The sequence below is a fragment of the Dama dama genome, chromosome 3 (assembly GCF_033118175.1).
Source record: "Dama dama isolate Ldn47 chromosome 3, ASM3311817v1, whole genome shotgun sequence".
In the NCBI taxonomy this organism is placed as follows: Eukaryota; Metazoa; Chordata; class Mammalia; order Artiodactyla; family Cervidae; genus Dama; species Dama dama.
The window spans coordinates 57407199-57434156 of record NC_083683.1 but is presented as its reverse complement, the minus strand read 5'-3'; the positions used below and the strand labels follow the sequence as shown (position 1 = coordinate 57434156).

The 26958-nt window shown below is 36.2% G+C and overlaps 1 protein-coding gene across 3 annotated transcripts in view; it reads right to left on the bottom strand.

Annotated features, from left to right (window-relative positions):
- KIF21A (kinesin family member 21A) overlaps positions 1-26958 on the bottom strand; it is a 175153-nt gene that overhangs the window by 59494 nt on the left and 88701 nt on the right. For all 3 annotated transcript variants that reach the window (XM_061129892.1, XM_061129910.1, XM_061129901.1), the window contains 9 exons: positions 18978-19200; positions 18664-18846; positions 17143-17292; positions 15871-16005; positions 15228-15395; positions 13253-13368; positions 6551-6746; positions 5965-6154; positions 5310-5373 (listed from right to left, as the gene is read on the bottom strand). In XM_061129892.1, coding sequence (XP_060985875.1) covers positions 5310-5373; positions 5965-6154; positions 6551-6746; positions 13253-13368; positions 15228-15395; positions 15871-16005; positions 17143-17292; positions 18664-18846; positions 18978-19200 — 1425 coding nt within the window. The remainder of the gene's footprint in view (positions 1-5309; positions 5374-5964; positions 6155-6550; positions 6747-13252; positions 13369-15227; positions 15396-15870; positions 16006-17142; positions 17293-18663; positions 18847-18977; positions 19201-26958) is intronic.

Below are 26958 nucleotides of genomic sequence, written 5' to 3'. Positions count from 1 at the left end.
ACTGTAGCTCACCAGGCCACTCTGTCCATCAGATTTTCCAGTCAAGAATACTGGAGTGGATTGCAATTTCCCTCTCCAAGGAGTCTTCTCCACCCAGGGATCAAACCTGGGTCTCCCGCACTGCAGGGAGATTCTCTACCAACTAAGCCTCCAGAGAATGGCAGACCACTCCAGCATTCTTGCCACAGGAACCCCACAAACAGTGTGATAAGGCAAAAAGACATCACACTGGAAGATGAGCCTCCCAGGTCAGAGGGAGGCCAGTGAGCTACTGGGGAAGAGCAGAGGGCAATTACTAATAGCTCCAGAAAGAATGAAGAGGCCAAAGTAGAAATGATGCACAGTTGTGAATGTGTCTGGTGGTAAAAGTAAAGTCCAATGCTATAAAGAACAATATTGCGTAGGAACCAGGAATGTTAGGTCTATGAATTAAGGTAAATTGGATGTGGTCAAGCAGGAGATGGGAAGAGTGAACATCAATATCTTAGGAATCAGTGAACTAATATGGATGGGAATGGATGAATTTAATTCAGATGACCATTATCTTTATACTGTGGGCAAGAATTCTTCAGAAGAAATAGAGTACCCCTCATAGTCAATATAAGCATCTGAAATGCAGTACTTGGGTGCAGTTTCAAAAACAACAGAATGATCTCGGTTCATTTCCAAGGCAAATCATTCAAAATCACAATAATCCAAGTCTATGATCCAACCACTGATGCTGGAGAAGCAGCAGTTGAATGGTTCTATGAAGATCTATAAGAACTTCTATAACTAAAACAAAAAAGAGATGTCCTTTTCATCAAAGAGTATTGGAATGCAAATGTAAGAAATCAAGAGATACCTGAAGTAACAGGCGAGTTTGGCCTTGGAGTACAAAATGAGACAGGGCAAAGGCTAACAGAGTTTTGTTAAGATAATATACTAGTCATAGCAAACATCCCCTTCCAACAACACAAGAGACTACTCTACACATGGACATCACCAAATGGTCAATACTGAAATCAGACTGATTATATTCTTTGCAGCTGAAGATGGAAAAGCTCTATATAGTCAGCAAAAACAAGGCCTGGAGCTGACTGTGGCTCAGATCATCAGCTCTTATTGCAAAATTCAGGCTTAAATTGAAGAAAGTGGGGAAAACCACTAGGCCATTCAAGTGCGACCTAAATCAAATCCCTTATGATTACACAGTGGAAGTGATGAATAGATTCAAGGGATTAGATCTGGCAGACTGAGTGCCTAAAGAACTACCGTTCATAGTACTGGACAGGAGGCGGTAACCAAAACCATCCCAAAGAAAAAGAAATGCAAGAAAATAAAGTGGTGTCTGAGAAAGTTTTACACATAGCTGAGGAAAGAAGAGAAGCAAAAAGCAAGGGAGAAAGATATACCCAGCTGAATGTAGAGTTTGAGTGTGGTGGCAAGGAGAGGTAAGAATGCCTTAACTGAACAGTGTAAAGGAGTGGAGGAAGACAATAGAATGGGCAAGTCTAGATACATCTTCAAGAAAATGGGAGATAACAAAGGAACATTTCATTCACACAAAGATGTGTAAAATAAAGTATAAAAATGGTGAGGACCTAACAGAACCGAAGAGATTAAAAAGAGGGGTGGCAAGAATACATAGAAGAACTACACAAAGTGCCTGGCTGGATGAATCACAAGCTGGAGTCAAGACTGCCAGGAGAAATATCAATAAACTCAGATATGAAGATGAGATGATACCACTCTAATGGCAGAAAGGAAAGAGGAACTAAAGAGCCTCTTTATGAAAGTGAAAGAAGAGAGTGAAAAAGCTGGCTTAAAACTAACATTCAAAAAACTAAGATCATGGCATCTGGTCCCATCACTTCACGGCAAATAGAAGAGGAAAAAGTGGAAGCAGTGACAGATTTTATTATCTTGGGCTCCAGAGTCACTGCAGATGGTGACTGCAGCCATGAAATTAAAAGATGCTTGCTCCTTAGAAGAAAAGCTATGACAAATCTTGACAGCATATTGAAAAGCAAAGACATCACTTTGCCTACAAAGTTGCAAAGTTCTGTATTGTCAATACTATAGTCTTTCCAGTAGTCATGTATGGATGTGAGAGCTGGACCATAAAGAGGGCTGACAGTTGAAGAAGTGATATCTTTGAATTGAGGTGCTGGAGAAGACCCTTTATCATCCCTTGGACTGCAAGGAGGTCAGACCAGTCAATCCCAAAGGAAAGCAACCCTGATTATTCACTAGAAGGACTGCTGCTGAAGTTGAAGTTCCAATACTTTGGCCACCTGATTCAAAGAGCCGACTCACTGGAAAAGACCCTGATACTGGGAAAGATTGAAGATAAAGGAGAAGCGGGCAACAGAACATGAGATGGCTAGATAGTATCACCAACTCAAAGGACATGAATCTGAGCAACTTCTGGGAGATAGTGAAGGACAGGGAAGCCTGGCAAGCTGTAGTCGATGGGGTTGAAAAGAGTTGAAAATGACCTAGTGACTGAACAGCAATAACAACAAAAATTCTTTGACACTAGTGGGTGTTATCTCATTTTTACAGATGAACACTAAAGATCAAAGATGTCAGGTAATTTGTCCAAGCTCATATACTTAATAAACAGAAGTATTGAAAATTAACATTTTCAATCCAGGTAACTCAATTTAAATTCAAAGCTTATTTAAGTTTATTTCATATGTAAATTATATTTACGTGACAGATTACAGTACTGAGATTGTAGAAGAATACTCCTTATGAATGGGACAAACTGAATTAAAGAGCCATCAGATAAAAGTTGGGAAAGTGGAATAAACTTTTAACCCATGTCACAAAAGATTTGATCACCAACTGAACTCAAGGCCTAAGAGTCATCATTGTTCTCTAGATGACTTAGGGAATAGTCTTAACTCAAGAACTTAAAGAAAAAAAAGATATAAGATGCTTCTGTTAGCTACTAGAAGGAACAGAAATGATTTAGTCAGTTTTCTAGGAAATAGTGACACTAGTCAAGCCATTCATCAAATAGTGAGATCAAGCTTAGATCCAGTCTTAGAATAGCAGGATGGAAGAGAGGAAATGCAGCCCAAGAACCAGAGTATGGATCACCCTAACAACTGACCAATGCCAAGAAAATAAAAAAAGATAAAAAGAAGCACATAGGAGCAGAAAAAAGAATATTTAGCAACTAAAAGAGATTAGTTTTGTCAGAAGGAATGGTAAAGATGGACTCTAAAGAGTCAGGAAGGCCTGGAGACTGGTCAGAGAACAAGTGTTTGGCAGTGGGAAGGAAAGATCATTGCCAATGCAAGATGGAAATCACAAGCCCAAGTTGGGTTGCTGACCAGAATTATAACCTAAGGCCCCAAAGTTCTCCATCAAAAAGGTAAAGTTTGGAAATATACAAACAGAATAAATTCAAACTCAACATTCAAAAAACTAAGATCATGACATCTAGTCCCATCACTTCACGGCAAATGGATGGGGGGAAGAAAGGAAACAGTGACAGACTTTATTTTCTTGGGCTCCAAAATTACTGCAGACAGTGACTGCAGCCATGAAATTAAAAGACACTTGCTCCTTGGAAGAAAAGCTATGACAAACCGAGGCGGTGTTATAAAATTTAGCAGAAACATAACTTTGCTGACAAAGGTCCATATAATCAATGTTATGGTTTTTCTAATAGTCATGTATCGATGTGAGTGTCTGAAGCCTGAGCACCAAAGAACTGATGCTTTCCAACTGTGGTGCTGGAGAAGACTCTTTAGAGTCTCTTGGACTGCAAGGAGATCAAGCCAGTTAATCCTAAAGGAAGTCAACGCTGAATATTCATTGGAAGGATTGATGCTAAAGCTCCAATACTTGGGCCAACTGATGCGAAGAGTCAACGAACTGCAAAGGACCCTGATGCTGGGAAGATTCAGGGCAAAAGGAGAAGGTGGTGACAGAGAATGAGATGGCTGGATGGCATCATCACCTCAATATGAGTTTAAGCAAACTCCAAGAGATAGTGAAGGACTCCACAGGGTCGCAAAGAGTCAGACATAACTGAGTAAACAACAACAACTTGAATATCTTTATTGCTATATCAGATGTTTTCTCATCAGTTTTCACTTTTTGAAGAGTTTAAGGGATCTGGTGTGCCTTATGGAGGCAGAAACAGTAGAAGAACTACTCATCTCTGTTTAAGTATCTCTAAAATAGCCACAGAAAGAGAAAGGGAAAGAGAACACAAACACAAGATAGAGAATTGTTAGGGTAGCTGTGAGAGCCGATCTTTCACTTGGTTATTTTCTGCATATGGATAGCAGAAGTGAGTTCTGAGTTAGTTAGATGCTCCGGATGGAGCTGACTGTAGTTTTACTTCAAGAGAAAGCAGCTCAGCCAACAGGGCAAATCATGGAACCTGAAAATATTACAGAGATAATTAGTGTTCTTGATTATCTTTCTGACCTTTATTCTCACAATCTGTGCTCAGTGGCCCCCTCCACATTCCCACAATAGGTGTGGGTGTTCCATTTACCAATTCTGGACATCCCATTTGCTACATGTGACTATTTATGTAGGTTGACCCACCTAGGCTGTGAACTCCTTGTTTATGTCATACTTGTTCAATCCATGGCATGATGCTTGGCCTACTGGGATATTTGCTGTATGTTTGTGAAATGTGAGTGATGAATAAGCTTTATATGTACCAGGGGCAGGCAAATTATAGGGATGCAATAACTCACTCAGACTGCTGGGGAAGTATACAGGAACAGGAGTAATGGAAGATTTTAAAAATTAGGGATGACTTATTGATATTGAGCATTCCCAGATGGAGGGTGAGGAGCGCAAGGAGGCAACTCCATTGACATCAATTATGCCTATCCTTATATGAGGTTTGGTAAGTTTCCAATTAAGGGTATAACAACTAGAGCAGTAGAAGAACACAGGAAGATAATGTGAGAAGAAGAAAGTAGCTTGTGACATCATATTCCCATATGTTCCATTATAGGCAAGGACCTTCCCCTAAAGTTAACCTGACCAAAGAGCTGAATATCACTGTGAATAGTTACAACCCTATGGAATGTAGCCAGCAAGGCTCCTCTGTCCATGAGTTTCCCCAGGCAAGAATACCGGAGTGGGTTGCCGTGCCCTCCTCCAAAGGATCTTCCCGATCCAGGGATCAAACCCACTTCTCACGTCTCTTGCAGTGGCGGGCGGGTTATTACCAGCACCACCTGGGAAGCCCTATACAAAATAAGCCCAACAAATAAATAGTAGCAATAATACCTCACTGCAAAACCCAAACATGTGCATTATATATTGCAGAATATAAATTATACCTGAGATCTTCAATTTCTTTAATGTAATTATGAATCATATTACTAATCTCCTCATTCCCTTCACCTGCAAGAAAAAATAAGGAAAGGGGGAAAGAATAAACTGGGAGATGGACATTGACATATATATATATATATACACTGCTATATTTAAAAATAGATAATAAGAACCTACTGTAGAGCACAAGGAACTCTATTCAGGTCTCCGTAATGACCTATACAGGAAAAAAATCTAAAAATGAGGGAATATATGTATATGTGTAACATTCACTTTGCTGGATAGCAGAAACCAACACAACATTGTAAATCAACTGTATGCTTCAATAAAAGTTAATTTAAAAAAAAAAAGAATTTTCTTTAACATTCAACAGAAAAGAGTAAAAGAAAAACAAGGTTATGGAAACAAACAATAATGCTTTGAAACATAATTTAAACAGCAAATTTCCTGCCCTTAATTCCATGAGCAGAAAGATAATATGATGAAGCAAAGACACATTTGATTTCTATAAGAACGTATTATTTACAAATTAAACATTAACTTAAAAATCACAGAAACTGACATTTTTACTTCAACTATTCCATGAAATTAAAAAAACATGAAGAATATTTCCTGCCCTCCAAAAGTAATCCTTCACCATTCCACAGCCTACACACATACCTGCTCTGACAAGAACTTGGTTGGCCTGATCACTAACAAGCTGTGTGATTCTGGTCCTCAGCGCATCGACCGTCTCCTGCATGGCTTTAATTCTTACACGCAGGTTGTTATTTTCAGTCTGTAGCATAGCATTCTCATGAAACATGTCATTAATGCTTTCCACACCCTCTTCATCAATTATTCTTTTGCCCTAGAAAAGAAAAGTTATTTCCTTGTTGGTTGAGGTGTTCTAACTACACAAGAGTTTTGTTAAAGGATACTCAGGACTGTGGAATTCTACAACCAAAAGCCCTTTTGCTTTAATAGCCTCAAAGGCAGAAGAGTTCCTTTTCCCTCTACTACGTCACTTCATTGAGCATTTGTCACTAAACAAGTTGATTGAGAAAGTAGTCTTTTGAAACAAGAGGCTGATGAAGTTGTTAGACTGAACATTATTAAAGGCTACCCACAAAGAAAACTATAGAATTCCACCCCTAAAAGGAAAGATGCCACCATTATGACAAGAGACTCCAGAGACATATGTGAAAGCCATCACAAAAAGGTATCACTCTGTACACAAAATGCAAAATCAAAGTCATTAACTTACTGTTTTATACTCCATAAGTTCCATCTGAAGTCGTGTGATCTCACTACGGAGTGCATTGATCTGCTGACTAGCTCTGTCTTGATTGACCATCACTTTGTTCTTGATATTTCTAGCTCGATTGGCATATTTCAGGGTATTTAAAGTTTCCATAAAATCTCTGTCTGAAGGGCTGACACATGCTATCATGATTGTTTGGCTGAAAGTTACAAAAAAATAATTAGGTTTACAGATAAAAGCAAATAAAATGCCAAAATAATCATTTTAAATACCTGTCTTTTGAATAATATCTACTCTTCAAGATACCAAAAGATTGATATTACCAAACATAAAAATAAAAGCAATTTTTAAAGCCTCAATGCTACCTTAAGGAAAAAGATTTTTTTATATTGTCCCTTTTTGACACCTAATACCTTGAGAAAGCAAAAGTGCATACATTTATTTCTCATCTCTTTACAAAAAATTTTTGAAGCAATATACACAGAATAATTCTAAAATTTAATCTGCCTATGAAATGTTGAAATTCAAAACCCATTGCTTTCATTGTCTGCTTAATATTTCAGGATTGAAATGTTTTCTTTTTTTTTAATCACTTGCATCCTGATCTTTTTCTTAGCAAAATATTTCACACAAAATTCTGTCACCTGCTGAAGAAAAGTACTTAGCATACTCATATGTTTCACAATATGAAATATCATTTGTGATTGAGTGGTCAAAATTCCGGAATTTCTAGTTAGATTACACAGGAAAAATGTGAAACATTATTTTACAGTCATGATGAATTGCTTTATCAACCAAAGAATAAGATAATAAAATCCTTATTATGCCTAAGAAATTTCTGTCAATGAATCAGACGTGGAAATTCTAACAGGCACTTGCTGCTGCTGCTAAGTCGCCTCAGTCGTGTCCGACTCTGTGCGACCCCATAGACGGCAGCCCAGCAGGCTCCGCCGTCCCTGGGATTTTCCAGGCAAGAATACCGGAGTGGGGTGCCATCGCCTTCTGCTACCACTGATGTCAGTGCCAATAGGCACTTATATACTAACAATTAAGGATGTAATTTACCCAGGCTGGTCTGCAATTTACACCTATCAATTCTAATCTATGGCCTTCTACCCTCCTGTTCCATTGCTGCCTTCTCCCGAAAATTTCAACAAAGCATTCATAGTACCCCTTTTATTTTTTTTCAAGCTTTATTTTTACTCATTTTAGAGAATATGTAGTAATGTCTCATTGTTTTTTCCTAATTTGTAAAAGTGTTTACACAATTTTTAAAGGTTCCTTTCCATTTACAGTTACTACATCCTTGAGCCTATCTTATACCCAACAGTTTATACCTCCCACTCCCCCATCTTTTTACTGCCTCCTCCTACACACAATTGGTAACCACAAGTTTGTTCTCTGTAACTATAAGTCTGTTTCTTTTTTGTTATATTCACCAATTTGTTGTAGTTTTTAGATTACACATATAAGTGATATCATACACTATTTGTCTCTTATTTCACTTAGCAGAGACCCCTTCATAGTTACCCTTTTAAAAAGGGTTCCATTCCATCTATCTTTATTCCTTTGTGAAGTCTTGGTCATCCTTACTTACCCTTAGTTTTACTATTATTCAAGATTGAACTTAGATCTCTTCTAGCCTAAGAATCAAACCCTAAGCTTGGCTATACTTTTTTCTCTGCTTTCTCATACCCTCTGCATATCTCTCCTTTATGGATAATGATTATTACTATATTAAAATTTTATAGATCCAAACTCTTAGGTACTAAACTCCGAGAGGAAAAGGATCATCAAATATTTTTTATTCATCAGATTACTTCATACAACAAGATATTTGGAACATAATCAGTTCAGTTCAGTCGCTCAGTTGAGACCCCATGGACTATAGGATGCCAGGCCTCCCTGTCCATCACCAACTCCCAGAGCTTACTCATGTCCATCAAGTCGGTGATGCCATCCAGCCCTCTCATCCTCTGTTGTCCCCTTCTTCTCCCGCCTTCAATCTTTCCCAGCATCAGGGTCTTTTCAAACGAGTCAGTTCTTTGCATCAGGTGGCCAAAGCATTGGAGTTTCAGCTTCAGCATCAGTCCTTCCAGCGAATATTCAGGACTGATTTCCTTGAGGAATGACTGGTTTGATCTCTTTGCAGTCCAAGGGACTCTCAAGAGTCTTTTCCAACACCATAGTTCAAAAGCATCAATTCTTTGGTGCTCAGCTTTCTTTATAGTCCAACTCTCACATCCATACATGACTACTGGAAAAACCATAGCTTTGACTAGACTAGGACCTTTGTTGGCAAAGTAATGTCTCTGCTTTTTAATATGCTGTCTAAGTTGGTCATAGCTTTTCTTTCAAGGAGCAAGTGTCTTTTAATTTCATGGCTGCGGTCACCATCTGCAGTGATTTTAGAGCCCCCCCGCCAATAATAGTCTGTCACTGTTTCCATTGTTTCCCCAAGTATTTGCCCATTTATTTGGAACATATTAGGTCATCGTTATTTGTTTGGAACATATTAGGTCCCTAATAATTGTTCGTATATCATGTGTATATTTATTTATTTGAAGTGAGAAGATAATTGATGCACCTCTGTTGATGAAGAAGATAAGGTATCCAATGAGAGTGATGGTTACAGATACTAATTAGAGGTCAGTACTACTCAAAGTGTAGTCTCCGGTCCAGTGCCAGTCTGGGAAATTCATGACAAGTATAGAAATTGAGAGTAAGCATTTTAGAAACTTTTACAACACTTGAACTTGCTGTAATCAATGAACTCATTTTATTGAATAGCGTATACAGCAGTTCAAGTGTTTTCAAACTCACATAATGGGATAAGCTGAATACAGTCATGTACAATATCAGTCCACCACAACTGGGAAGTGGGAAAAGTAGAGAACTCTCCTTTACAAAAAGTACTGGGTTTAAGTGCTTAAGAATGGTGAAATTAGGAATGAGAGGAGCTAACGTCTATCACATAGGAAAAAGGTCACATATTAAATAAAACCCAAAACACACAAATTCCGAGAACAGCTTTACGAAAAATGTTTTTAAAATGAAAGTGGCTTATTTTTATATAAAATCATAACTGTCTTAAAGGAAGTCATATAACTTAAATATATTGGGTTGGCCAGAAAGTTCCTTTGGTTTTTAAGTAAAAATTAAAAGACACATTTTTCATTTTCACCAAGAACTTTATATTCATCATTTTGTTCCACTACCTTCTGCTACTTTTCATGCAACTTCATAATTCCACCTTCCCAAAACGTTTAGTCTTCTTGAGCCAAGAACTGTTCCAGGTGCTTTGTATAGTCCTTCTAGGGAACTGAAATTTTCTGCATTAAAATAATTTTGTAAAGATTGAAATAAATGGAAATCTGAAGATTCAATATACGGTGAATACAGTGGATGAACCAGAACTTCCTAGACAAGCAAAAATAGTTTTTGCCTGGTCATCATGGAAACATATGGTCTTGCATTATCCTGGTGGAAGATTATGTATTTTCTGTTGTCTAATTCCAGATGCTTTTCTTTGAGTGCTGCTTTCAGTTGGGAGCAGTGCTGGTTGATATTAATCACTTGGTCTCCCAGAGGAGCTCATAAAAAGGACTCCCTTCCAATCCCATTATATACACAACATCACCTTCTTTGAATGAAGACTGGCCTTTGGTGTGGTTAGTGGTGGTTCATTTCACTTGCCTCATGGTCTCTTCCATTTCACATCATTTTACAGTATCTACTTTTCACTGCCCATTACAACTTGTTTTAAAAACAACATTTTGATTATGTTTAAGTAGAGAATTGTATGCAGAAATGTGGTTAAGAAGGTTTTTTCATATAACTTACGTGGAACTCAAACATCAAAGCAATTAACATGACCAAGATGGTACAAATGATTTTCAGTGCTCGATTTTGATATTGTGAGTGTGTCAGCTATCTGCTGCATGGTATAACATGGATCTTTCTCAATTAATATCTTGATTTGACCACTATCAACTTCAACTAGTCTACCTGACCATAGAGCATTGTCCTGAGAGAAATCTCCAGCACAAAACTTATCAAGTCATTTTCGACACATTCAATCGGTTTCAGTACCTTTTCCATACACTGAAACAAATTGTTTTTTTGCATTTCAGGTGCATATTTACCTTTCTTGAAATAATAAAGCATAATATGCTAATAATGTTGCTTTTTTCCTTCCATCTTCAATATTAAAATGACTACATAAAAATTCACTAATTTTGATAAGTTTTTTTTAATGCTGCTAATATGACAGCTATGATGATAACAGTCTAACAAAATTATTTCGAATGAAGTAAAGACAACCAAGCACTTCTAGAGCCGTCTTATGGAAAAATTAACAAACCTTTTGGCAACCCAGTATTAGGAAGTTCCCTGGTGGTCTAATGGTTAGGATTCAGTGCTTTCATTGATGTGGCCCGGGTTCAATCCTTTGTCAGGGAACTGAGATCCCGTAAGCCATGCAGTACGGCATAAACAAAGTTATTTATCTTATATGTTACTATATCATATTATATTATTCATAAGGGAGGAAATGTATCACAATATTATCAATAGTTACCTACAGGTAGTAGAAACATGATTAATTTTTATTCATATTTTATATTTTTCAGACTTTTTGCTATAAAATTCTTTTTTTTTTTGCATTACTTTTATTTTATTTTATTTTTTTCATTTATTTTTATTAGTTGGAGGCTAATTACTTTACAATATTGTAGTGGTTTTTGTCATACATTGACATGGATCAGCCATGGATTTACATGTATTCCCCATCCCGATCCACCCTCCCACCTCCCTCTCTACCCGATCCCTCTGGGTCTTCCCAGAAACATTATAAACATATAAAAGCCAGGTTGGTTTTTTTTTAAAAGGCACCAAATTGTTCATATAAATATATGCAATTTGTTTCCACAAATTATCTTTGATCTAATTTTTCTTTAAGAATAATTTTTATAAACATCACAAAATAAAGGCATTTTGTTTTCCAATGCTTATACGAAGTACAATGCTTTTGAAAGAGGAGACTAATCTCATAATTTTACGAGTGTGACTGAAAATGGGACTGGGCTTCCCTGATGGTCAGATTGTAAAGAATCTGCCTGTAATACAGGAGACCTGGATTCAATCCCTGGGTCGGGAAGATCCCCTAGAGAAGGGAATGGCTACCCACTCCAGTATTCTTGCCTGGAGAATTCCATGAACAGAGGAGAATGGGATTAGAAGAAAGGAGTTACCACCGACTTGGGTAATGGGTGAGGAACATCTGAGATTCTTTAGCTGTCGCTTGGATAAACCTCAAGAGGAATTCAAAATCCATAGTGCAAATATCTTAGATTATTACAGGGCAAGCAAACTCTCAGAAGTACTGAAGTATTCAAAAGTATTGACACTGGTAAGGGGAAGAGATTTAGTATCTCTTCTTTGTTACAAAACAAAGATATACTATAAAGTAAAGAAATAAATATTGGAAAAGGCTACAACTTAGCAAACTTTAATAATTTATAGTTGGTTTAAAAAACAAAAATTTTTGTGCAGTTACAATAAGATTCAGATTGATATTTAAAGTCGAATGAAAGTATAGAACAGAAGAAATATGGACAAATGGAAGCAATAAAAAGGATATGCTAGAAGAGGGATGAGTCAAGACAATGCCAATATTACAAAAGAAGCAATATATAAATGATACTGTTAAATTCTATAAACAAAACATTATTTCCAAATCCATCCAACCTCAGCCCAAATAAATTCAACATTATCAAAATTCTTTGAATAATAGTTGTTCAAAGAGAAAACTGGCAAGTTTAATTACTGGATTGTTTTACAGCATCAGTTTGTATGTAATGTTGAACTATGCGAAGACTGAATTTAAATGCCAAAAGTGTTTTCACTTTTAAAGCCAACATGCTGATGTTTATAAAGAGGAATGCATTACCAAAAGAATAAATTTAGCTAATGAAACATATCAGGATGATGCAAAGTACAGAAGAGGGGGAATATCAGTGATTCTGGCAAAGTTAATAACCAGCAAACACCCTATATTTCATTCAATTAATATTTTTAAAGTTTTCTAAAATTTAAAAAAATGTTTAATTTTTAGGAAAATTGTAAAAAAATTAATAATATTTAGCCAGAGGGATGGGATGGGGAGGGAGGGAGGAGGGAGTTGGGAGGGAGGTTCAGGATGGGGAACACATGTACACCCACGGCGGATTCAAGTCAATGTATGGCAAAACCAGTACAATGCTGTAAAGTGAAATAAATAAATAATTTTTTAAAAATTAATACTATTTAAATTATTTTTTTTAATTACATAGAAGATAGCATTTTTCAACAAAATTTTACCAGGCATCAAGTGTGTGCCAAGCACTCAAAACTGAAACTCTGTATAGTAGAGAGAACGTATGCCAAGGATTTCATATGCCAAGTGACTGAATAAATTACTTAATCTCTCTGAATTTGAATTTTCTTATCTATAAAATAGGAATAACAATACCTACCTCAAGAGATGTTACAAGAAATATGTGAAATGACATGCAAAAGCACTCATGCACTTGAGGCACTTAATAACTACTCGTTCCTCATTAATTTATTTTATAATAAACAATTCTTATAAATCACTTTTCAAACATTTTAAAAATAATGAATAACTGAAATCCACGAGTTTGGAGGATAAACACTTCTGCATACCTATTGCCCCCAAGAGAGTCCTGTAGTAGTCTTGTCAGCTTAGAATCTCTATAGGGAACATGAGTGGCCCTCTTGCTCTTATCTCCCAATGCACTTATTACATTGCCAAGTGCCAACTAAAAGGTAGAAAGAGAGAGAGGAAAATGATAAAAATGTACTAATTATAACATTTTTAAATAATTCTTATTGAAAATAATACAAAGACATGGCAGAATTGAGACCACTTCTGTTTGGTTTTACTTTACATTTGTATTTTGAAATATGAAGTAAACTTGAAGCTTTCTATATAACTACTAAAAAACTGACACCAACCAAAATTTAGTGCAATATAAATATCCATAACTCACAAATACTAAAACATCTATGAAGAGGTTTTCTTTAGAAATTGGAATGTTGTAAGATTGATGACTTCTAAACCATTCTTAGAATTATCAGAGCATCATGAGGTACCTCTCACAAAACTGCCAATTCATGTTGCAAATTCTCCTCAGCTCAATGAAGAAATAAATTGCTAGTTTAACAATTTCATGGAACTTTCTTGTACTATAGCTTCCTTAAATGAAAACAAAAATTTCTTTTAACCACAATAAATACATCAGTATGGTATCTCTGAATAAAGTATTATTAAGTCCAGCAGCACTTAGAAATTCAATGAATCTATGTAATAAGCATCCAATATTTAAGAAATTAAGTCAAATTGTAGAACTCTTCAGTCCCTCCTCCTGCTACCCACTTCTACTTTTCCTAGTCACTGAACTAGCACCTACAGCATAAGTATTTTTCCTAAATGCTTGCCATACTCGCCTATAACTATGTTTTTGTTAGAGCCAATGGATGCTGCAGAGAGGGCATCAGCATCACACTGTGTCTTAGTCCCCCTTTTCTAGAGTCTGCAATTTTAGCCACTGGTCACACTGAACCTCTACCACACGTCTGAACATGTCTCAATAGCCTGAACACGGAAAACTGAGCAATGGCTCTTGTCTTTTCCAAACAGCAAAATGTAAATACCATACCACGATTTTATGTGTCAAGAAATTCAAAACAATACACAAAGTCCAGGATCCTGCTCACTCATTCCTCTGACCACAATAATCAACCATATAGTGGGAGCATCAGGATTCATGGTTGGGAAGACTGGCTCTTTCTAATCAGTCTCAGTTGATAATTCCCCCACAGAATGGTTATAATCATGTAACAGGAAATAGTGGGCAATGACCAAAATAAGGACCATATGCTTAGATCCCCTGCTCTAGGAAGAAAGGGAGAAAGGCAAAGCAGAAGACACCTGTCCTGATGCGGTCAGCATCACAGAAATTTACAATGCCATTACTTTTAAGCAGGAACAAAGAACCACTTTTATAATGAAATCAGTAAGAAAAAAAGATTTATTACATAAAAATTTGGTTCAGAACATTTTCTTTCAGATAATAGGAACTTTAGGCTAACTCCAACACAAGATGCTTTCCAATCAATCAAAAACACCACTAGATGGCAGGGTATTAAAGTTAATACCTAAAATGAGAAAAGTTATCATTTTGAAATAATCATTATTAAATAACATGTTATTATAATTTCCAAAATAAAGTCGGTCATAAAAATGCTGGCATAAAACTACTTTAAAGGTCATCCCATATAATATTTAATATTAAGAGTATATTTTTAAATTTGAGAAGAATTTTAAAATCATTTCTATTATATATATATATATATATATATATATACATATCTTATGCACACATCATAAAACTTAATCCAACTAATTTTTTACACTTGAAGAAAACTTACAATGTGAAAAGGAGAAAAAAGTTGACAGCCTGACATCAAAATTCAATGCATTACTCATAAGTTTACAGCAATTTTCATTTCTCAGCTCAGTGTATGAAGGATTTCCACTTGGGTATTATATATTATAAAATGGAAAAGGATAATAAAATAACCCTGATATATTCCCAGCACAAAGTCTTAGTCTTACTAGTCCACAGTTGATGGAAATGCCTTCTTTTGCTCTCTCGCCTGTAGCTCCAGTACGCTTCAGTCTTTCTGAACCTGCCAGATCAACAAAATGGAACTTTGCAGTCAGAGTTTCAAATTCATTCATCTGTGATGATTCAGAAATCACTTTATTATCAGTTGCACTTTCCTGTAATTGAGGAAAATAATTGAAAATACCTTATTAATGTGACACTAAATATCTATCCTTCAACCCCATCTTGCCTTCATTTTTCACATAGACAAGTATAGGCCTGTAGTCAAATAAATAAAAGCATAAAATGCCTGTTGCAACTAGAACCTTAGACAAAGTTAGATCAAAGAAAGCTATCAACTAAGGCTTTGCTTATATTGAAGAGAAATTTTCAGCATACAGCCCTCAAAAGCAAAGGGTTTCAAGTAATTAAACCATCACCATACTTTCTGGCTACTAGAGACATATAGTCAATTTTTAAAATTTCAAAATTTCATATGGCTGGCCAGCTTCAGCTTAAATAAATCCAGGGACATCTCATTAGGAAAAGGAATGATTAAACAAACTAAATTTGACACAAATATTCTCTTTGATACTCATGTGATTTTACAGAAATTAAATCTGAAAGTTTAAGACATTAGAACTAACTCACAGCATCTATTTGAGGACATATTCTGGTTTGACACAAGTGAATGGTAAAAATGGCATGTGAACGAGAGCTCTGAACATTCATTTGGGTACTAGCAGTTGTCCGAGATAAAGCACCCAGCTTCAAACACTGCATCATCTAGAAAAGGGAAAGAAAGAGGGGTTTTACTTGAACAATACTTAAACTAAATCTACACAATCGTAAGTCTGAGCTACTGGTAAAAATTCATCGTATTAAAAGATGTACAAGAGGTAGATTGTCTTATTATTTTATTTGCAGGCACTTTTTGACCAGAAAGTATAACAGTGTTTGTTTTGGTAAATAGGAGAAAATACTGAGATTCCATTGTTTGCCATTTGCTGATGTCCGCAGCTTCTATTTCAAAACTATTACAGTACAACACTTTGGAACAAACTAAGCACTAACTGGAATTTCTCAGGCTCTTCTGTATTTTCTTATTGGTAACTTTTTTTTTGGCCACTCCATGTGACTTGCAGATCTTTGTCCCCCACCGGGAATTGAACTCAGGGCCCAGGTACTAAAAGGACTGAATCCAAAGCACTGGACTGCCACAGAAGTCCCCAGGGTGAGTCTTCTCAACAGTCTCTCTTTAGGAGCCACATACAGGACTGCATGATGCTGCTGTTCAGTCACTGTCATGTCTGACTCTATTGCAACCATGAACTGTAACCTGCCAGGCTGCTCCTCTGTCCATGGAATTTCCCAAACAAGAATACTGGAGCAGGTTGCCATTTCCTTCTCCAGGGGATCTTCCCGACCCAGGGACTGAATCTGCGTCTCTTGCATTGCAGGCAGATTCTTTACCACTGAGCCCCCAGGGAAGACCCACAGCCTCCACGTGTTATAGCAAAAAGCGCAAAGGGCTGTGGTCTCATCCTTCACTTTAAATTATCTAATCCTCTTTTTCTAGGTGTGAAAGAAAACTATACCTACAAGGCTTTACACTCTTTAGATGGTATGATAAATGCACTGACTTTATCATAATTATGACATTTTTAATAATAAAATCCTGGAAAAAATGATGAAGAATATAAAATTTTACCTCATTGCTACTCTTTAGGATACAAATTTCATATTGCAAGCAGCAAAGCTATTAAATAAAGCCAAATCTGCTCTATTTTTTCCTTTGACCATGCCTCAAAGCTTGCAGGGATGGAACCCATGCCTTCTGTATTGGGAGTACAGAGCCCTAACCCTTGCACCACCAAGGAATTTCCCAAACACGCTCTATTTTAACTATAACATAAATGTCACCTCGGATTCTGTATTCACTGTACGTGTTGTGACGCCCACAGTATAAATTCCTCCAGCTGAATCTTCATGAATCCTTATATTTGATTTTTTAGTTTTTGCATCAATATCACGAGTAGTATCAAATAAGTCAAGAACCTCTTCATTATATAGCTATTAAAAGAAGTAAGTTTAACGTTAGTCAAAATCACCTCATGGCTGTAATAACACATATTGCATGTTATCTTTGAAACATACCTTAAAAGTTCTTCTATATGACATATTTATTCAAAATAACACATAAAAATAACCACAAATAAAAATAAATGCCAGATTTCTTTACAAGGGTAAGAAGAGTAAAAGACTTAATCATGACTAATGAGTTAAGGACTAGCTAAAATGACCCACTAACCCTCTGCAAGAGATAAATGTTTATAAATACAGGTAAATTATAGAAAAATATGTATCAAATGTAGACAAATCCTAAGCTTGAAAGTTTAGGGAAGGTTTTAAGAATTTTTAGTGTTTGAACTAAAAGTATATTTTCTTTGGCCCTACAGCCCTTCTTAGTATATCTAAAAATTAATACTTAGTATTTTTGCAAGATGAGCAATATATCAATAGACTCTGATGAGATTGTGCTACCACCTTATAAGAGGACGCATACACCAATTTTTCTATCAATATGCTTAGAGTCATAATGCCTAGTAACACTTACAGGGTGAAAGGGAAGATAAAAGAACAGTTTCTTTTCTTTTTCCATCATTAGTTACCTTTCTTTTGGTAGAAACACATAATTATATTCTTCTTGGTTTTTATTAAATTGGAATGTCCATTAAAACTAGCAGGAAGATAACTGATGTTAATTTGAATTGTTTTCTATTTTGTGCTATAATGCTGAATAAAATGTTTCATCAATTATCAAAGTGATTTGCTTAGGTGATCTAGACTACAAATAGACTAGAATGCTCATTGGACCAAGCATACAGAATTATAATGGTACTGTCCACCCAATTGCAATACTGCTAAAATCTTAAATGTCTTCTTACTAGCATGACCTTCCTACCAGCCGAGACTGCCCTAAATTAATCCAAACCTGCCCTAATCTTTAGATACTGCATTAAAGTACCTGTATATCCTTGTAGTAATACCAGCTTCTGCAGCCAGACTAGTGCTGGCTAGTATTGTATTATTCCTCATATTCTCTCCCTCCTTTTTGGTCTTAGTTACTGAATTCCCAGCACTTTGTGAACCTAACTACATTACAAAAATAATTCTCAGAAAAGAAAAAAAACCTGAAATAAACAATATTAATTGTTTTACTCTATGGATGCTGGTCAAATATCTATAATCTTAAATGCCAATAAGTAAGGAATACTTATTACCTATTATCTCTTGTTATGAGTGCCTATGTTAATTTACTCAAACAACATTTATTCAACACCATATGCCAAGCACTAAAATGGAAGCTGGACTATCAAGTCATAGGGCTACGGTCTTAAGTACAAGACTTAAAGGAAACTAATGACACAGTTAAACCATTACCTCTAAGAACTGGGCATTCACTTTAAAATCTGGAGGAGGAAGTCCATTTTTAATAGAAGTGTGTTTTTTTTCTTCAATACTCTTGAAAAGATGTTTAACAGCACGAGAAATAATACCCTGTTCTTCCTCAATGATGTTAACATCAAATCCTGTTCCCATTGTGTATGTTTTGCCAGCTCCAGTCTGAATAAAAGAAATGGAGAAAAATGGATGCTTGATCTTAATAACATAACCTCAAGCAACAAAAATGAAAGTGAAATTGAACCAACACTTCTGAAAAGTTACAGTTTCTATGAAAATAATTTGATACTTACTTGTCCATAAGCAAAAACTGTAGCATTATATCCTTCAAAACAGCCATCAATTAGTTTTTCTATACACTGAGTATAGATCTGCTCTTGCTGGGAGTCAATGTCAAACACATAATCAAAAGTGAAAGCTTTATCCTTGCCTAGGAAGACTTGAGGTTCTCCAGGTGTTACAGATGTACAAATATGGCATCCTTCAATCCTTTCTTTGGCAAGCTGTGGTCTTATTCTGTGAGGGAAAAAACAGGAAGAAATAAAATAAGATACAATAAATGGAAAAAAAACTGAAGAAGTAGGATTTCGAAAATCCTAGCCAAATCTTTTTAAATCACAAATGCAATCTAGTATTTACAACTTGAGCTGAAAAGTTTAAGTTAAATAATACTGAGCTAATTTCAATATGAGTTACTTAATCCAAAAAAATCATGGCTAAGAGTAAAATTAATCTTAAAATTAAATACTTTTATGAGAGAATATCTTTTCTCAACTCTGTAAGAAGTAAAGACTCAGTTAAGTAAGTTCAACTACCAAAATGCTATTTGTTATCTTTGTTTTAGACTTCTTTTCTTTATTTCCAGAGAGGATAATATCCAAAAATGAGAAATTAAGAACATAGCATTTATTTTGATACCTGTGACTCACCATTTTTTGCAAACTCTTCACTAATGGTTCCAAAACTTATTTGACCATAACCTTCTGTTAGCTTAACATATTTAAGCATAACCCCAGAATATATAATCCCACATTGTATATTCACTTATAAATATATGCATGTACCATATTGATTTGTCATATGATATACACAAAAGCAGAATTTTGAAAAGAAAGAATTTAAAAATTAAAACACAAAAAAGTTCTAAATATTTTCTCTCCAAAACTACTGAATCATCATTTACATCACAGCATTATACTTGACCTACACCCAACTCTCATACTTCAGATTCTAGGACCTTCCTCTTATACATTAGCATCCTGATTTCATGGCCTATTTGTCAAAGAAGAAAACTAAACATGGAGATATGTTACTAACAGAACAAAGCAAAATCTGGCCCTGTTTTATTCACTCCATAAACAGGACCATCAGGACATACATGTCACTAATTTACTCTACTTGGGTTTTTAAGAGGTTCCTATTTGCCATGGAGAAAAATAAGCAATTTTAGGAAGAAAGTAAAGACAACCAGTAATAGAAAATATAAAATGATACAGAAAATAGAAAGGATTTTAAAGAAATCTCATTTACTGAGATACAGAAATAGAGATCTATAGAAGTGGAATGAGTTCATCTATTTGTTACAAATAAAGCCAAGCCTAAGTCCAGATCACCTGAGTTTTAATCCTTCGCAATACTGAGAAGGGACTGAATTTCTGTAACCCTGGTTATCTTAAACAGAATTCTGTACTAGCAAAAAAGTGTTAAGTAAAGAATGTCATTTATTTATGCAATTTTCCTTTCTTCTGTAATAGTGATGTTTTTCTTCCATAAAGTCTTCAACTTCAATGATTTGTTTTAATAGCATGCAATAATCAATGGAGAGCTGGCTAGGTACTATGGAAAGAGTAATGAAGTAGTCTTTAGGAGACTTGGATTCTAACACTTCTCTTACTCTATAGGTATCATGTGGTCTTCTCTTGGAGCTCCAATTTCCTCACCAGTTGGCAGAAACTATCATTTCCAAGATTCCTTTCAGATCTAACACTATTTGTCTGAAGAACACTGAGGAATAATATTTATAAAAATTATAAGAAATAAATGTTTCTTACAAGAAACTATATCCACGGAGTATAAAAACAGCCCATTGTAGTAAGCAGCTTTGACTTTCTGGTTCCACATTTTCTTGATGAGTTGTCTTTCTCAAAGTTAACATTCCTTTCTTTCCAAACTCCCCTTCTCCTGTCTCACTTCATCCATTCATGGGGATAAAAATGATAAATACCATCCTCCTCAGGAGAGTCAAGGGGAGAAAAACAAATCCCCCATCCTCCTTGGAAGATTCACCATCCTGTCTGTTGCCCCATAAGAAGAGTCAACTTCAATTACTCCCTATCCCCTATTCCACCTATCTAACCTATCTCTAAGGACTATTAATTATCTCAGAAATAGCTCATCCATTTTCTTCCCTTCCTCATCAAATCACCCTAATCAAGCCACCGTTATCTCTTACTTGGATTATTGCAAAAGTCTTCTCACCAGAGAGCCTGTGTCAAATTCTGCCCCCTATCAATCTGTTCCAGATTGGTATGGATATTTATAAAATATGAAGTTGATATATTTGCAAAAATGAAGTTGATATGATATTTGTAAAATATGGTTGATCACTGCCTTGCCTAAAACTCTTTGTGAGTGTGCTAAGTTGCTTCAGTTGTGTCTGACTCTTTGCAACCCTATGGACTATAGCCCACCAGGCTACTCTGCCCATGGGATTCTCCAGGCAAGAATAATGGAGTGGGATGCCATGTCCTCCTCCAGGGCATCTTCCAGACCCAGGGATCGAACCCACATCTCTTATGTCTCCTGCATTTGCAGGTGGGTTCTTTTACCACTTGGAGAAGGAAATGGCACCCCACTCCAGTACTCTTGCCTGGAAAATCCCATGGACCGAGGAGCCTAGTAGGCTACAGTCCATGGGGTCGCAAAGAGTCGGACACGACTGAGCGACTTCACTACACTTCACTTCACTTCTTTTACCACTAGCCCCATCTGGGAAGCCCAAAGACCCTCTAGTACACCCTTAAATCACTCTGTAGTCTCCTCTTGCCATGGTTCATCTTCCCATCAGAGGCCTTTGGTTAGTGATGGTAATTGTGGTGACAGTTTATTTTTAGCTAGTTTCACTAATAAATTATGCTTTCTTTAGCATCTATGCTTTCAAATATGATTTTCTCTCCTGGACATTCTTCCTTCTCAATTCCCAACTCCTTTTCCAGCCTGAATATCTTGTTTTCAATCTCTGTTTAGATTTCACTTCTCTCAGAAGAACTCACCTAATTCTGCATTCCACCATAAAGTCATACCTGAGACAAGGTTGTGTCTCCTGAGAGCTACCCCATTTATCCCAAAGTTCTGCTCTCTCCCTGATTTATAGCTGCACTGTTAAATTTAATAAACTCCAAGTAACAAAACAAACAAACATAAAAACAACTAAATGAAAATGAGCACTAGGCTACTGTTTGAAATCAGTGCCTCATTAATTTTAAGTAAATGACTATAACCACAGGCCATCTTATTTGGCTATTAAAATAATTTTAATTTAGTTTCAACATGAAGAATAAGCACTATTTGAATTGTAGATACTACAGCCAATTTTAGAATGCCAGTGCCACTCAGAATTTACCTAACCTCTACTCACCTGCTTATTATCCTTGCTAATGGCAAGGAGGAGTGCATCTGAAAGATGGATGATATGCAATCATACCACCTGTATGGGTGGGGAGAGTGACTTTAAAAACCAAAAAGATGGGTGCAACACTTTTCTACCCAAAATAGGCAATGGCAGCTTCCCAGCAGTATGAGAAATTCCCACCTAGGAGGGGATGGTCTCTGGCACAAGCAGATAATTGGAAGCTGACTACACTTCAAAGTTCAGAGATATATTCACCTTCTCAATTCCTTTTTGAAAATTCAGATTATAAGCTCTCCAAATCCCTAAATTTATACTCAGGTCAGGAATTCTCAGATAGTCTTAACCCAAACCAATTAACCTACTTTAATAACGTAGAGTCTGAAATTTACATAGCAATAAGCTTCCATTTAAAAACTATAATTTGATGTTATATAGAGATAAAATATACCATCCTTCTGGGAAAATAAGACTGAAACTAAAATCTGATATTTATTACTTTACATATTTTGAAATACCTTCTTTCTTAGTTTTTTAAATAAAAGTAAGAACATTAAACATACTCATCTAATCCCAACACAAAGAAATAACAAAAAGTTATTCTTTGCAGGCTTTTTAAAAGTTGCAGGCTTTTTTAAATGTTTGTAATCAAACAGCTAGATATATTAATATTTGAAACTGCTTCTTAAAGAAAAACAATTATGCATAAAACTTACATCATAAATATTTAAGATATTCTAATACTACACAGCAATATTTAAAAAGCCAACAACAATGTGGGTTCTATCTAAAACAGTAATTTGCTAATGGAGATGGACTTTTTCAAATGTTACAGTGGATATGAATGTAGGCAAGGTGGGGCCATGATGGAAAATAGTGACAGTTTCACTAGAGAATATGCCCAGTTTCTGAGCATTGAGGTATGGAATCTTTTATCCTTTGTGGGCTATTGACCAATAGGATGGGATCTGAAAGGGGAAAATCCATGGAGAGCCATACAGAAATAAATGTAATTTGTTATAACTAGTTTTTGAAGGTTAAAGGTTTGAAACAAAATATGATACAAGCTGTCAATTATTCAGTTTTAAGATAAAGGGACATTAACAAATGTATCCATGTTCTGAATCTTTCCATCAGCATATAGCAGCTTTTTAGTTTCTGTTCTCAGACTTTATTTAAACTGCTTAGACAGAAGGCACCAATGACCTTTTTATTTCCAAATACAATGGATCCTTTTTAGTCTTCATCTTACCTGACACATTTGATCCTATTCACAACCAGTAGAAGAAAAATCTTTTTTCCTCTACCCTTCTAGATTCTCCTGACTAGGACCCTTTTGACAAGACAGATTAACAAAATAAAAACGAACGAGTTTATTAACTTTTGTATCATGCATATACATGGGAATATTCAGTGATGAGTAAATCAAAGAGTGGTTGCAACTTGAATTTATATAGCATCTTAACAAAAAGAAAAAGGACTTTGAGTTTCTTGTACAGTAAACTGCCAGAATATAAATATGTGCAAGAACTAGTGGAAGATAAAGGCTAATTAAGTAAATTTTATTATGTAGGATCCTTTGGTGCTGCCTCTGATAATTAACTTCTGTCCTTCTTGGAGCAGAAGAGAGGGAGAAAACCTTTTAAAAGCTATGCTTTTTGGCAAATATCTGTTTCTTTTAATTGCCTTCAGTACAAAACAATTCTTAGGTCAAATTGGCATATAACAGGGTGGTGTTTTCTGCTCCCTACAAACACTATATTTCTCAGCAGTTGGCTTTTGTGACATTCTTTCTGAACTTATCTTTTCCTCTTGTATCTCATATACCAAGTTGCCTTAAAATATCAGATCTCTATGTCTCTGCATAGCAACTTCTTTGCAATTCTTAAAGACCTAACTCAAATATCAGTACATTTATAAAGCTTTCCCTTTCCTCCCAAACTTGAATTAATCTATTCAGTTTATAAAAGATTTTAGAATGTGACAAGTCGCTTCAGTCATCTCCGACTCTTTGCAACCCTATGGGCTGTCGCCTGCCAGGCTCCTCTGTCCATGGGATTCTCCAGGCAAGAATACTGGAGTGGGTTGCTGTTCTTTCTCCAGGGCATCTTGCCAACCCAGGGATTGAATCCGCATCCCCTGTGTCTCCTGTGTTGGCAGGCGAGTTCTTTACCACTGAGCCAACTGGGAAAATATTTTAGAATAAAAGATATCAAACTGAATTCTTATTGGTCACTAGCAAATGAATTATTTGAGAACTGAGAATATATCTTATTCAATAATAAAATTAATTCAACAAATGTTGATTGACTGACTCCTATAAACTGCTCTAGTTACGGGGGAGGAATATTCCAATACTGGGCATGTGATTATCACAGTAACTTAACTTTTTCCCCATCACTCTACTCTCTTACTAGAAACTTGATCTTGAGCAGTTATTTAACAAATTTATTTCTTAATTTTCTAATCTACAAGATGAATATAGGAGCCTGTATTTAATACTCCTAAAGTTCTAACTTCAAGTTCTATTTTAATTATTCCCTTATGAAAAGCAAAATGCTGACTTTAAAAGGTATCAACAAACAACCTTTTTCTTCTGCCACACCTTATATCCACCATTAGTCACATTACTCATTCCATACTCTTTACAGTTCCTATTATTCTCTCCAGTTTTCATAGCAATTACTACTGTGACCATAGGGACAAAGAACTTCATTCATAAAAACATTATGATGGCTCTTTGCAGTGACAGTATCTAGTGAAGACTAGAAGAGAATCTGAGAATAAGACCAGTTAAGTTTCCTTAAATTGGGCCTTGTTTTCTGTTCTCTGCCTAAATAATAATCATAACTGGATTTATCAAATAAGCTAAGAGGACTAGTTCAAGATGTCCTAGATAAAACAGAAAAATAAGACAAGCATATTTGGCAGAATTGGACACAATGTGCTCAGTCACATTTGATTTTTTGTGGCCACGTGGATTGTAGCCTGCCAGGCTCCTCTGCCCACGGAATTCTCCAGGCAAGAATAATGGAGTGGGTAGCCTCTCCTTTCTCCAGGGGATCTTTCTGACTCAGGGATCAAACCTGGGTCTTCCATACTGCAGGCAGATTCTTTACCATCTGAGCCACCAGGGAAGTCCAGTAATATTTAAGGTCTAATTCTGCCACATATTCTTGGAAGAAGCATCCTACCATGAGACCTTAGCATACCTACACATTCTTTTTTTAAATTTTTACTTGGAAGATAGATACTTTACAATGTTGTGCTGGTTTCTGCCATACAACAACATGAATCAGTCATAAGTATACATATGTCCCCTCCCTCTTGAATCCCTGCAAATTCTTGCTCAATATGCCAAGAATGCAAAATTCTGGCAACTCTTCTCATGGATCACTTCTCAAGGTTGCACTTGCAGCAAGCAACCTTTAGGGATAATGTCCTCCTCCTGACAAAGAGTTGGCTTGCTTTGGCAAAACAATGGAAACAATGAATAAAAATTAAAAACAGTGAATCCCCAAGTTCAGTGTTCCTTTTCCTTCCTATTTCATTGAGATATAATTGACACGTACGTGCATGCAAGTTGCCTCAGTCATGTCCAACTCTTTGTGACCTTATGATAGACTGCAGCCAGCCAAGCTCCTCTGTCCATGGGATTCTCCAGGCAAGAATACCGGAGGGAGTTGCCACACCCTTCTCCAGGGGATCTTTTGGACCCAGGGATCGAACCTGTGTCTCTTATGCCTCCTGAATTGGTAGGCAGGTTCTTTACCACTAGTGCCACCTGGGAAGCAGAATAACTGACATGCAGCATTGTATTTGAGGGTTTCCCAGGTGGTGCTAGTGGTAAAGAATCCGCCTGTCAATGCAGAAGACGCAAAAGATGCAAGTTCAGTACCTGGGTTGGGAAGATCTCCTGGAGGAGGAAATGGCAACCCACTCCAGTAGCCTTTCCTAGAAAATCCCATGAACAAAGGAGCCTGACGGGCTACAGTCCATGGAGTTGCAAAGAGTTGGACACAACTGAACACACACACACACACACACTGTATATAAATTTCATGTATACAATACAATGATTTGACATACATACATTATGAAATGCTCACCACAATAGTTCTGTGAACTTTTATCATCTCATATAGGTACTAAAGATACAGATATTAAAGAAAGAGAAAATATATGCTTTTTCCTTGTGATGAGAAGGTTGCTGTTTCTTGATATCCCACTGTTTACACAGCATTCATGTAATAGGTCTACCTGCATTGCCTCTTTTGGATTAGGGGTTTAGGGATGCGGAATCAGTTCCAATCACCAGGAAACTTATGATGCTTAGTGTGTTGTGAAATAATAAAAATTCTTTGCCTCCAACTCAGGAATTCTGTGTCTTCCACCATGACACATGAAGCAGTGAAAAGACTAGCTTGTTTACTTGTAAACAGGATAAAATCCCAGACTCTGTACAGGTCTTTTTTTAATTTTTATTTTATTTATTCAGCAGCATTGGATCTTAGTTGCAGCAAGTGGGTCAAGTTATTCTCATTTTTCCCTACAAACAGAAAAGGAATAACACACAAAATGTCATCCTTTTTTGCCGTAGGCCATTGTTCATCTCTTGTCCTGTTAGAAAACACCATAGTCCCTAA